Source organism: Clavelina lepadiformis, chromosome 1 (assembly GCF_947623445.1).
Source record: "Clavelina lepadiformis chromosome 1, kaClaLepa1.1, whole genome shotgun sequence".
Taxonomy (NCBI): Eukaryota; Metazoa; Chordata; class Ascidiacea; order Aplousobranchia; family Clavelinidae; genus Clavelina; species Clavelina lepadiformis.
This window is the reverse complement of record NC_135240.1, coordinates 19,519,738-19,533,712: the sequence shown is the minus strand read 5'-3', so window position 1 is coordinate 19,533,712 and position 13,975 is coordinate 19,519,738. Positions and strand designations below refer to the sequence as shown.

The 13,975-nt window shown below is 35.0% G+C and overlaps 1 protein-coding gene across 2 annotated transcripts; it reads right to left on the bottom strand.

The window, feature by feature from the left end:
* Window positions 1-3,297: 3,297 nt before the first annotated feature.
* LOC143454087 (ATP-binding cassette sub-family D member 2-like) lies at window positions 3,298-13,578 on the bottom strand. 2 transcript variants are annotated; one of them, XM_076954982.1, is made up of 16 exons: window positions 13,317-13,578; window positions 13,131-13,218; window positions 12,614-12,784; window positions 10,139-10,316; window positions 9,804-9,980; window positions 9,536-9,713; window positions 9,236-9,416; window positions 8,939-9,081; window positions 8,710-8,845; window positions 8,371-8,465; window positions 7,923-8,068; window positions 7,410-7,555; window positions 7,187-7,271; window positions 6,961-7,086; window positions 6,737-6,836; window positions 3,298-5,568 (listed from the first exon to the last, which is right to left on the bottom strand). In XM_076954982.1, the coding sequence occupies exons 3-16, from the start codon at window positions 12,708-12,710 to the stop codon at window positions 5,422-5,424; spliced, it is 1,935 nt and encodes a 644-aa protein (XP_076811097.1). In that variant the 5' UTR covers window positions 12,711-12,784; window positions 13,131-13,218; window positions 13,317-13,578; the 3' UTR covers window positions 3,298-5,421. The 2 variants fall into 2 exon arrangements, with proteins under 2 accessions (XP_076811097.1, XP_076811096.1); XM_076954981.1 differs by having other exon boundaries at window positions 12,601-12,784; window positions 13,317-13,577.
* Window positions 13,579-13,975: the final 397 nt, after the last annotated feature.

Sequence of the window (13,975 nt, the reverse complement as noted above, 5' to 3'; positions counted from 1 at the left end):
AGTAGAAACACCGAGAAAAAGCGGCTCCTGCATGAATAATGAGAATGCCTGCCAGATACCATCCTCTCAGGTGATAGCAGAGTCGTGGAATCAAGCTGTCTTAAATGCTGGCGTCAATGGGAACTCTATTTCAGAACTAGTTTTATCTAACACATTAGCTCAGACAGCTCGCTGTGATCTAGCGCGTCACGCAGCGACTTCCTGTGTGGACATTCCTCAAAAAATCGAAATGCATGAAACGGAAATGCAACCGACTAGGTCGGAGCATCAAATTTATACCACTACGTTTTCTGCAGTTTCGAACTTTATTCGATAATTAATTTATTGTTCAAAATGCTTTTGTTTTTACTGGTAATTTTGTTAATTTTTCACGGTTTTGCATGGCTAGAGCTATTGCTAAGTTTTGCCCAGCTCAACTGATTATGAGTGTATACTTTACGAAAGGACAAACCTTGTCGCCACGGAAATGCGGAAACTTGCATAAGCGTCAGTGACGGCCGGCTCTTTTTGACTGAGACAGAAAACATTTTAGCAAGGTCATTATCACCTTTCAACAAAACGCGTAAAAACACAATTTTGCGCAACAGCTACATAGAATTACATTGTCAACCAATAGTATAATTAATATATCGGCGTTTAGGAGATACCATTATTTGACGTTAAATTATATTCTGCTCTACACACTCAGCATGTTCTCAAAGTAAGTGACTTTCGCATCTTGTTGTTTTTCCTGTGAAAAGAGAACTTACAGGGCCAATTGACATTGAAAAAATTATTATCAATCATTTTGGTGTTCAAAGAGTTAGAAAAATAAGTTTTGTTTTTCCACCAATTGTATTTTCTTTCTTAAGGAGTAGATTATATTGGGCCATGCCCCATGTCACAAACCAATTGAGACCATAGGCGCTTTTACGTTTTTATTCCTTTTCGTATATCGCATTTTCTTGTTTGCGAATACTTCACGGCTATAACCCAGAAAATTTGTAATAAGTGGGTTGTACGGCATTTCAAAATTATACGCTATAAATTACTACAGCTATTGTGCGTATAGATACTCTATAAAAATACATTTCATTTCGAGGCGTTTTAATAAAGCATATTTTGGAGGGGGTATTTTTGCTTAAGCATGATGGTAAAACTTAGGCTACGCCACTGATAAGCATCCCTGATAAAATACGAGAAACTCAACGGTTTGACGAGGGAATATTCGTTGTTGTTTGTTAAAATCTTCGGTTCCCCAAGCTGGTGTTATGTTTTTCTTGCTCCTCGTCTGTTTTTATACCAAAGTTTTATTTCCGTTGCATATTAGATTGAGCTGACCGAACATGCACAATTGCACATGGAAACAAACGACACTTTAGCTGTTGGTTATACAATGTACAACATTAAGCCGAGTTTAATAAATAGCTGTTTTCTTAGTATTTTCTACTGTATTTCAAGCATAGCCCGGGACTTACCCTTAAACCCTTTTCTGTTTATTCATTTCCTTTATTCAAGGAGCATTTTTATGCGTAATATCTGAGTACACGCAAGTTATAAATTGCAGACATTAGTACTAATATGCACAGATATGTTTTGAAGCGTTTAATAACATTGGTTTGCGTCACACCTGAAAGTAAATTGCAATTTTCACGTTTTTAAACCATCGTCTTTTTCAATTACAAAAATAATAGAAAGGTTAAACAAGCGCTTGGCACCTGCCGTTCGATATATCATAGATTTTACAAACCACATATATAGGATCGTGGAAATCAGGCAATTGGATTAGTTTATATTGAACCATTGTTGTACCGTTTGCGATAAATTGCCTTTTATAAAAAGTAAAAAATATTGACGGATGAATATTTAAATGGATAACAGAATGAATGAAATGCTATAGCATGTCATGAAAGAATATTATGAACATGGGTTTTTGTACCATTATCGCTTGCCGGCATGGAAGATTGGCCATGACTATAACACGTGGAAAACGGTCCTTATACTGTATAGAATTTTGTAGTGTTCTGTCATAAAAATGACTAGATGTACCTTAACCACCTGATTTTCTCTTCATATATAATAAATGACAAAAAATAATACCGAGAACGATCCATTAATAATCGTAATTTTCGCATGCGATATTTTTCATTTTTGTTAAACTACTTCTGACATTTTGTTAGCGCAAGACTTAGTTTTGATCAGGCATTGTGCTTGCAAGGCCCAAAAGTCATGAAACCGTATTTAGTTGCTCGAAGTGGGCTCAGCAAACTCGGAAAATCATTACATGCCCCTTAAATATGATAACAAAACAAGTACTAAAAAAAAATACATGTGGTAGTCGTGCGGAATTTTGTTAGTCTAAGATCCGGGAGACCGATTCCTACCAATACAAGAAATCACGTGGTCTAAATGTGAAAAATCATGTTCACACATGATTGAAGCGCTCCTGTCATTTGGTAACAGTCCACTCTGCCGAAATAAGACAACAACAGTTGGTATGTCGAGGAATTGTTGGTAATCCACATCGTAGTTCATACATTAGGCCTAGTTTTAAGAAAATAAGCCAGAATTCTCAGAAAAAATATTCAACACCGCCCTGTGAAGCCCCCAGTCTAGCTTCTGATGAAATTTCTATCAACAATGTAAGCTATAATTTCGGAATCTTACCTTGTTTATTTAATACAATGCAAGTTTGATGTGGCAATACATGAAAGATCATTAACTCCGACTTAAATCGCACATTACATCATGAATTAACCCAAGTTCGAATAAACCATAAAATTTGAGTTAATAATCTCTAGTCTTTATTCATTTACTGTATTTGTATGTCGTTGAATGAATTTCATATATCCTTTGCGCAGCAAAACAAAAAGTTTTATACTTGTACTGGGCTTAGTTATACAATACTGCAACGAACCTAACGTTAGTTTGGCATGTCATGTTGTCCGCAAAGTCGGCCAATTAATCAGTAATTTTTTATAACGACCACGTGACTATGACAATGTACGACCGATGAGCCAAGTACACGCAACATTCCCTTTGAATCACAAAATTACTGACAAATGATCAAGGTAAATAAATTGCCAACACCATCGAGTTGGTGTTAGTGGTCCCAGCGAAAACCCACACCACAATCGTACTAAGTAGACTACAACCTTTCAGAAAACATGTAGGCCTAGATATTCGCTAACACTAAATTAAGTGTGGCTCATATCGCACTACAAGATGTTGCTGAAGGCTAAAGTCAATGCATTGATAAATAAAAGATACAGTTGGATAAAGATATATCGGTAATATGGCGCTGAATAGTCACGAACAAACGATAGACTCGTTTTATTGAAATAAATTGCAAATGACTTAAAAAATAAAACAGATTACAATCATTGCATAACTGTATGCGCCACAGACATGCATCAGGTCTACTGAAAGGCGCCTAGGTCTAAAAATAGCTCCTTGGATTTAATTTCAAAACTGCAAACAAATTTCACAGTCAAGTGATCATCACATGGCAACATAACATGTACTTAAATCTCAATAACTGGGTTATTAAAAAAATTAAATCTTACATAAATAATAATCGCTACAGTCAAAACGGTACTTCATTAGAACAATAACACTTGAACATTGCAAGCAACTATTAACTAGCTATTAGTCGAAAATAAAAACGCAACGTTGAAAATGAACGAAGACGCACATCAGTTTGAAATTGAGAAGTTTTTCACAAATAATATAATTTACCAGTTGTATTTCTAGCACTTATTAGTTGTAAATTTTGAGGTAATCGTATAAAGAGATAATTTAAAAAATCTGCAGCCATATTGTGCATTTTTCGTACCAAAAAACACAAAAATTTATAATGAATTATCTTCAGGCACCATATCGAATAGCGGCCAAGAACTGTTTCGCAAGGGAGGCGTGCATTTTACTTATGATTTATTTACTATCCAAAATAACGAAACCATGTAAGATAAGGAGACTGCACAATAATCAGCAATGCATAATTAACTAGAAACGTTATAATTCGTACACCACTCCTGCATATCTACTTTAATGCAAATTGGTTAACACCAAAAATTAGTATTAAGAACAACAGTTTAAACTAGTATACCAGGTCTTCCAAAAAGTATCTGACCTTATCTCAAACCCCCAAAGATAATGCCACGCCAGGGAAACTGTTTTGGTACATTGTGATATCGCTGTTAATATGCAATCATAAAAAGTTTCAAGCCTTGTAAGTGGTGTCGTTCTCGTTGTATGAAGCATTCAGTACAGTTTTATAATGCATGCTTGTTGTTTTTTACTCACAAGCAAAACGACAGAACGTCTCGAACGAAGTTATTGCATCAAGTTTTGCCAAAAGTTTGGTAATAATCAATCTGAAATGATGCAAAAGATTCAACAGACTTTCGGAGAGGAGGCCTTAAGCCAAACTAAAATCAACCAAACCAAACCAAGCTTCAGTCTTCACAATTGAAACATTCGGAATCACCAAGGCCCAAAAAAGCAAGACAATTTCACAGCAAAGTGAGAGTAATACTGATTTGTTTCTTCGATATTTGAGACATCGTGCATCACGAATACACACCAGAAGGCCAAAGAATCAACAAAGAGTATTACTTGAAAGTTATGCGGCACCTTCATGATGCCATAGGAAGAAAGCGACCAGACATGTGGAGAAGGAATAACTGATAGCTTTACCACGACAATGCTTCTGCTCAATCCATCCATGGAATGCAAAGATTTTTGGCAAAAAACAGCATCCTAACTCTCCTGATTTGGCACTATGCGACTTGTGGCTGTTTTCCAAGTTCAAAGCCAAACTAAAAGGAAGGTAATTTCAGATACGAGAAGACATCAAAGAAAAATTGACGTGGAGCTCAGGAGCATTCCAGAGGAGGAGTTCAAGAGGTGTTTTCAAAAGTGGAAGAGGTGTTGGGTGAAACGTGTGCTCTGGTACAGAGAATATTTTGAAAATGATAAAAACTTATTGTGATGTGTTTTTATGTTTTTAAGTTTTTAAGGTTGGATACTTTTTGGACAAACCTCGTATATGTTATACCAAACTTAGGGAAATAAAAAAGCCATAATGACAATAGTTGTAGCTACCACTAGAACAAGCTCACAATTCTTTTAGAAACATAAACAATTAATTATTCAGTGATTGAAGAAATCCCAGAAAGAGAAAATTAGCAACAATATACATATGACTTTACTCGAATAATCCAACAAGTGCAATCACCAGTTTTATTAGTACCACAGTCGAAAAACTTCTGATTTTCTTCACAATAAAATATTATATTGAAGAAGGAGGTGTTTTGTAAGCATAATTACAACAGGCAGTTTAACATCTCAGCACTTATTAAACTCCATAACTTGACTGACTAATTTCACATCCAGCCAAGCACACGTTCAACCTTACTTACAGGTGAAAGCTTAACCAGCTTAATCTTCCATTTCATAACTGTCTTCAGAGCAAGTTGAGATGAAAGACTCATCAGTTTTGTGGATTGAGTCCTCACCAAGAATCTTGCACAATTCATTTAGACGTGTTTGCATTTTCGGCATGCCAGAAAGCTGCACTTCAAGATGCTAGGAGATGTCATATAAAATATGTAAAAAATAACTAAGATAAATAAAATAAAAGTTTATAATAATGTTTTTAATATTATTATATTATAAGTTTATAATTTATATAAAATATATCAAATTTTCAATTTATCATAACCAATCCGTGTTATTGCTTTAGCAAAGAGTTTCCCAAAGTGGGTTCCATAAAAAATTTTAGGGGTTCCACAAAAGACGATTAAAAATCGTAATTTAGTACAGAAATGTCGTGCAATAGCCTACCCAAATTATTAAACAGCACTAATTTCACTCGGCGGAGGGAAGATTTTTGCTGTGGGCAACTGTCCTCACCCCATCCTTGAGTACGTCGTTGTCACTTAAGTTACGATAGCTAGTCATACCTATTGGCTAGACTGCATTTTTGGCCAATATTCCAGCCGCAAACGCACGCAACCAGACTGACATCTCAGCTGCGCAAACTAATGCTCGTTTTGGCTGTGCATATCGTATGTGCTGCCGTGGTTTTGTTTTGTTTAGTTTTTTCTGACGCTACTCAACTGGAACTTGAGGAAATACAGCAAAAAAGTTAGGTTACAAAGAAATATATATCAGAAGTAGACTAAGTCGCATCCGTGCAAATTTTTTCTGAAACTGATAAGGAAATTGGTCAACCGCGCATTACTAAAGTATGAAATTTATTTCTGCCGCCCATTATGAAAAGAATTCAGTCTGGCCTACGGGTTCAGTTTGAGTAAGCAATAGTTACAGTAGGCCTACTGGTTAGCCTAACACTTAGCCATCACAATAAAGTGAACAAATAGATATAGTAGTCCACTGGTAAGGTATTTAGTTGGAGACGAGTGAAAACACTACTGCATAATCTTTATATACTGTGCTTGCGTCAATCAGGCTTGGCTCTCTGTTAATATATACACTTACTTTAATAAGTTTACTTTATAAATATGATGGAACGATGGTTGAAATTAGGAAATTAGCACTTCATTGTGCCTAATTTTCTTCACTTTACGAAACATAAATAATGACAATTTATGTGAAAAAATGTTTATTTGATGTTTTTGGCGTATCAGGGGTTTCTTATCAACTTAAATAACCCTGTACGGTTCCACGAACAAAAAGTTTGGGAGAAGCTGCTCTAGCGCGAAGTATATCTTTCTACGATTAATCCAAGTACCTGTTTTTCTTCATTCAAGGTAAGTCGTGTGCTTGTATCAAGCTCACTGAAGGTCCATCCACCTTCTCCATCAAACTGAAGAATATGTGTGTGGAATTTCCTGAATATTTAATGTAATCCAAGTGTTAGTAGCAATTACTTTATCCGAGGTTTTATTTTTTTATGTTTTGAAGAAAATTTGACAATGATTTCAGTGTTTGATCAAAAACCAATTAACTGCTAACCATAAAGATGGTCTGTGTGATATTGACATCAAAACAATTCCTGCATCCTTTGCAGCTTGAAAAATTTTCCCTTCAACATCAATGCTTACAGCCGACGTACATTCATCAAGTAATGCATAAACTGGCCTAAACGTATTTAAGAAAGCAGTTAACAATGTACACAAAATAGTTATATTGAAATAGAGACTAACAAAACTACACAAAAAAATGGTTGTAAAAAATATACTTGTGATAAAATATTCTTGCCATTCCCATCCTTTGCTTTTCTCCACCAGACAAAACATCTTTCCAGTCAGCTTGTGCATCCCATCCTAGACAACAAGTTGTTTTGGTTTCATTGTGTACTTAATTTGCAATTTAGCGACATATTTTAACACATAATTAATCCAAGTAATTTTTCAATAAGTTATGGAACATAGCAGAATTTACCAAAGAACAATACACCATACCTCCTTCTCTTTTAACTACATGATAGAGATGCACAGTATGTAGAATTTCTTTCAAATTGTCATCAGTGATACCTTTTTGTTGCATGTCGTCTAAGGTGTCGGGATAAATAACCTGTTCTCTCAGTGTGCCAATTGTCATATAAGGCCTGTAAAAATTCACATGATTTAAAACTTGATCAAGAAATATTCTATTGACCTGTATCAGTGCCTTTATTATTGCAACATTTGTTACTGGTAATTCTATTGAAGTGGAAACGAACTAAAGCAGCACAGTATGAATACTATTCCTACAGCAAAGTAACAGAATAAATTTTTTTTCTACGATCGTATTCGTATGAACCACCTTATTTTCATAGATGATAGGTCATATTCCATTTTGATGAGCATTCAACATATGCAAACGTGTTCTTTTAAAAGATGCACTTTTTCAAATGTAACCACACAAATTTAAATCTTATTCTGGCTAAGTTAAGGGAATGCAAGCTTTTATTTATTTAGGTGTTTGGGTTATACCTCTGAGGAATATAAAACAAAGAAGACGGAGAAGGTTTTTTCAGTCGACCAGAATAAACAGGCCACAATCCACTGAAAATTCGAAACAAAGAACTCTTTCCACAACCATTTGGACCAGTAATAAGCAAGTGCATTCCTTCCGTTACCTGGAGGTAAAATAAAAATGAATAATTAGATGTTAACAGCAAACATTGGTCTGTGTTGGTACCATTAATTATTAACACACATGTTTGCACAAATTTTAACCAGGCAATCTCTTCAAATCACTGAAGTTATAAATTTGTGCAACTTCATACTGAAAATAAATTCAGTTTTCATACTTTGTGAAAACTAAAATTAGTACTCATTGATAAAACGGAAATTTTGCACATTTCTTAAATCCATATATGAAACAATTGCAATATTTGATAACCGAATAAGGCAATGTAAGATACTTCAATATGCTTACCTTCAAATCAAGTGTTTTCACAACCACATCCCCATTTGGTGTAATGACAGGAACATCTTCTACGATTATATCACGCTCAGTCTCTTCCACATCACCTGTTGCAAAATTTAAGAGATCAACAGAGCGTTATGCAGTTGTATGAAGCACCAGCAATTAGAGAATACAGGCCAGCAAAAAACGTCGCTTGGACGCAAATTTTAACCTTAACAAGGCTTGCTTAACATAATGGTTACAAATGTTTAACCTAATGCAGTCAAAAATTTAGTATAGTGAAAATAGCAAAAACCCCCAATTATTTAAATATGAATTAAATCTAACATGTCTCACACAAGTACATGCCTTTAATCTCCATGGTAACTCCTGTATATGATGCATCAGCACTATCAGTCCCTTTGACATAGTGTCCTTTGCTGACATCACTAAAAACTTCAAACATGTTCCATACTCGTGATGTGTACCCAGCAAGTTCAGTTATCTTATAATCAAAAAAATGACAACAGTGAACTTTATTACAGTACGAACTTCAAAAAACAAAGGACCTCCATAAAATGAAGTTAGCTATTAATACTTCTTTATATGAACTTATGATACGCTCCAATGCATCTGCTGAAGTCGTTAGCAGATTTCTTGCTGAGGTAAACGCTTCAGTGCGAATACTGATCATTTCATGTTCTGGTTTGTTTTCCCATTCCTCTATTTCTTCTTGGGATGCTAATGATACATTTGGCGGCTTGTTTAAAGCATTGTATTTATTTGTAACTCAATGGTGAATGATATCAACTTTATAACTTCTGAATATTTAATCTGATACTAGAGGTTAGGGTTGAATTTCAACTGAATATTCAAAGTTGTAAAGAAACCTTACAATCTTTTGAGTAGCCTGTTGCAGTCAAAATTGGTATGGCTATCATCATCATCCCTGAACTGCTCCAAACATACTTCATGAAAAATTGTTCCAGCATAATATACCACAAACGTTGTGCATAAATCAAATTGGTTTGTTTTACTAAAGATTTGTAGCATTTGTGAAGATGATTTAATTCCACCTAAGCAGATAACAAGCACAGATTTTGGCTATGTTTAGCAGGGTAGTAAAGTAGCGAAAACATTACCCAAAAACATTTTGCTGATTGTGCAATGTAAGGGTTTAATACTTTAATTGTACCTTTTCTCCACCATAAAACGCTATTTCTTCAGCATTCTGAATGATTCTGGAATGTATGTAACGGAGGTAGCCTTTTCTGGCTGCCCTCTCCGCGATCAACTGACCAAATTTTGGTGATAATTTTCGCAAAACATGTACAGTAACAAATGTTGTACAAAAGGAAATCATACCAGGCAGCCTGGAATCACAAAGCATTACTCATTCAAAAAAGTATACATCATTTTACGTAACCAAAACATATTTCTATTTAACAAAATCAAATTCTTGCCTACTGTTTGCTCCTCTTTCCTTTGATCTTTTTACCAATGTGTGAGTGATTAGCACAACATCCAAAATAGGTTTAGTTAGATGAGAATAAAGATGGGCAAGCAAGGATGTAAAATCGTGGATATCTTCAGTTAAACACTGATCTGCATTAGCTATGCGTCCATCCATGTTGCTCATCCTGATCAAACAACATGTATCATACATGACATAAGTTATGAAATAACACAAACCACATTTGCCCAAAAAGCAAACAACAGCTGTATCCCATGTTTAACATAAAAATGGCTGAAAAAGTTAGTTTTGAAATCTAATAACATAGTTCAAGCATTTTTGTACCTGTAGTAGGTTTGATTCTTGAAGTACATTTCATAGGCTTTTTTAACCAGCTTGGAACGGAAAGATAAGGCAAGCTTGCTTTCACAAAATCTTATGGCACTGTTGGTAAATGTAGCTGGTACTGCTAACCCCAGCCATCTCAGTAGGTCAAGAATAAATTCACGCATATCTTTTCTAACTAAACAGAGAAAGGACACCAATTTAGAAAAAGTGCAACGGACACTGAATTTTAGAAAAATATCAATATTGTGTCAATAATATGCATACCACTATACTAGTTGTTTAAAAGTCTAAAACAGCGTTTCTCAAATGTTTTTAGCCATAAAATACCAAGGCTTGATATTTCGCTTTATGAGACACCAAGAAACAAAGGCTTATTTAGAGGGTGGTCGGAGTAGGGATTCTACCCAAAAATATCTTGGATAAAGCCTTGCTACGATATATAGACGTAAATTTAACATGTATTTTTCAAATAACTAATGTTACTAAAGAAATGCATGTCAAAACAAAACAAAACAAAACAAAAAAAAATGAAATAAGAAGGTAAAATTAACAAAAAATTTAAGTACAGCGGCCGCCGCTTTATAAGCCCACCATAACGTGGTCCCAATTTACTCTATTTGCTCCTGTAGTAAAATATTCCACTTTATAAGCCACAGGCCCCGTTTTATAAGCGGATTTTCGAAAAAAATTAGTTCAAAGACTGGGTAATAAAGGTTTTTAGCACAGCATAATTCAAGTCAAATGAAATCAAACTAAGCATAATTTTTATCTACCCATTTTACATTTTTGTTAATGTCTCATTTCAGCTGTTGCGTTACTAGCTCAGCTACGTACGGGTTGATCCTTTTACAATAATTTTGTGCAGAAAAACAGAAAAATGTATTTCAATCAACGTTGCTCGTTAAAGAAAACAAACTTGCTTGCCATCTATACCAGGGTTGTCCAAACTTTTTTCATTGAGGGCCATGTGCTAAAAAGTTAACCTGTGTCCGGGCCACTCACTATGTGTGAAGATCATTGCTTGCCTACAACGCACTATATTGGCGGCAAAATTAATCTTCTAATTGAAAATGTTAAATAATAGGCCGAGAAAAATATTGTCCAAAGCAATAAAAAGTCACACAACTGTAGCAACTAGCTTGCCCCTACAACTCTAACAGGTACCACAAATGCAACGTTTACGCTGCCCAGCGCTATATAAAATAAAAAGCCATACAAGAATTAATGTAACGAAATGCAAAATAGGCGACTAAAGGATGGCAACATTTCAATGTTCTTCTTGAGAGCAGTAATGCGATGACGTCACATGTCATAAACGCTTGTCAGTCATTCTGGTTCTCATGATATTTTGATTTTGAGTTATATAACAATGAAGATCTTCGTTTTATGTACTTGCATTCGAAAAGTTCCTTTGGTTCTACCATGTTTGATGTAACACATAGTAGCACAGTGAACATGCACTGCAGGGTCTCGTTACAGGTGTGACCATAAGAAATTACAACATTGTAAATTTCTTGTGATACATAATTTTTAAATTTTTACGCAATATCTGCTCACTAATCAACCGCAATTTAGGTCACCTTACAATTAACAAATGAAAGTTAATAATTACCACTAAATGCTTCGAAAATTAATTTGCCCCTGAATAGTTTGAAGTTGAACAGTTTTATGTAACCATATTGAAATAAAGTTTGTTAGATTTAAACTTCCAATAAGTTCTTTTGTATTTCTTTATCTTCGGTACAAAGTTACATGTGAGCTCGTTGATGGCCAATAATAAACAGATGCCGGGCCGTAGTTCGGACACCCCTGATCTATACCCATTGGAGTAATGAAAATTTGCTTCCTGCTTTATGAAACCACTCACATATTAGGCCCAAAATCGCAAGATGGGCTTATAAAGTGGCAACCAAGGCATTTTCCCTAAATAAATTCAGTGAGAAGGATGAACCTGCAGAAAAGCAGAAAGATGTTTAACATCAGGTGCAATAGTTGACAACTGAATGTACATCTCCGCTTCAGTTGCCAACTCACTCCTGTACTTTGTCTTTGTGGACGATAACTAAAAAGCGAAAATACCTTCTAATGCAGAGGCGTGCAATGCACAGTACGTGGTGCCCATATACGTGGCCTACCCACCCTACCGACTTTCAGTATCAGCCAGCCGATTATTATTATCAAAAACACAGCAATTGTTAGATTGTAAGGTGTTGTTGTTTGTAAAATCATTATTGGTATTTTTTACTTTGCATTACGTTACACTGTAATTAGATTAATATAAGCGTGAGGACTCATAATAAGTCAATTTAATTGCTAGTATACATAGTAACTGTTATAATGGATTGCAAAAATGATTGTTTCACGGAACACTTTGAACAAAATTGGAAAACACAGTTTCAGAAACGCTGGTCTAGAATATTGAATTCTACTTTGCAAATATGAAAGTAGGAGTATGTTACCGATAGAGCGCACCATTCTTCCATCCAAGTCTGCGACATAAATGGATAGAAAGGTTCTTGTTACCAAGGCACATGAGTGGAGGATTAACCACAGAAATTCTTTGGACCATAAGTTTGGAATTAAAATTCGAATAAGATAAAATAATCTTTTGAAAAACATCCGGTTTACACGAATCTTCGTTTCCTATGAAATATATTGCAATTTTGCATTTAGTTTTGAAATAGACAATGCAGATAGATTTCTATTTAAGATGCATGCAAGGTGAGGAGAGAACAAAAACAATAAGCAAAAAAACAAGAAAGACTAAAACCTGCAAAAATAAACTTTAATTTTTGAAATAAATCCAGATATATGATATATATACAATATATCCAAACAACAAATTATACAGTATATGTAAATTTAGGGTCTATTGCTGAAGTGCACAACCGAATAATGTCACAGTTTGGGTAGCATGGGTCTACTATGCAAATTCATGTGCGCTTTTGCACTAGGCCCCTAATTTTACCATGCTGCAAATGGAACTTACTGTACGTTTATCTTGAGCTTGTGAAAGAACTTCCTTGATGGTTTTGTTTTCTGTTTCTTCATGTTTCCTTCGATTTTTGATTTTATAACTGTTTCAATTGTAATGTTGTTAATTGAAGCATAATATATCAGTAAAGTTGGAACAAGTGAGTCATCAGTTCAAGCTAGCCTACACTGGTGTACTTACGTGTATATCACTTGGGCACTTATTACCACTGCTGTTGCAGCTGCTGCTTTCTTGAGCGAAGGCTTGTGCTTTTCAATTAGATTTAAAATTTCACCTGCTTTTCGTAACATCAACAAATGTGTCATGTTCCAGTATTCACATTGAACTAACAACATGTATAGCCTATACCGGTACCCTTTTTACCGTCTTATAACTGTTGCCGGCACATACCAGTCGCCTAAACATTTATCTTAACACTGAACAATGTAAGTAAACATAACAAAGCAAAGTGATTATTTCATCACACACAGCTAGTAGAGTTTTTTAGGATGAACATGACTTAAGCAAACAGCGAATTAGCGATATAGCACTCTACACAATCTACTGCACTAACAAAGTGTCCTAATTCAACTCTAATTTCTACTTGACAAGTATAGTGCCAAACATCTGTCCCTACAAGTGACGCCACAAATTCAACTCAAATTACGATATGGTTTTGGCTCAACAGAAAAAGAGCATTACCTTGTAATGTTTGAATTATAATTACAGTAAGCATGGGAGATTATAAGCTCGACCCGCTACTGCTGGCGCGGTTGGGTTATTAACTTATTGTACAGTTCGTCTTTTATTTTTTTAAACTGAGAGGCAAGTCCTGAAACTAGTTGGCCTTAAATCAAAGA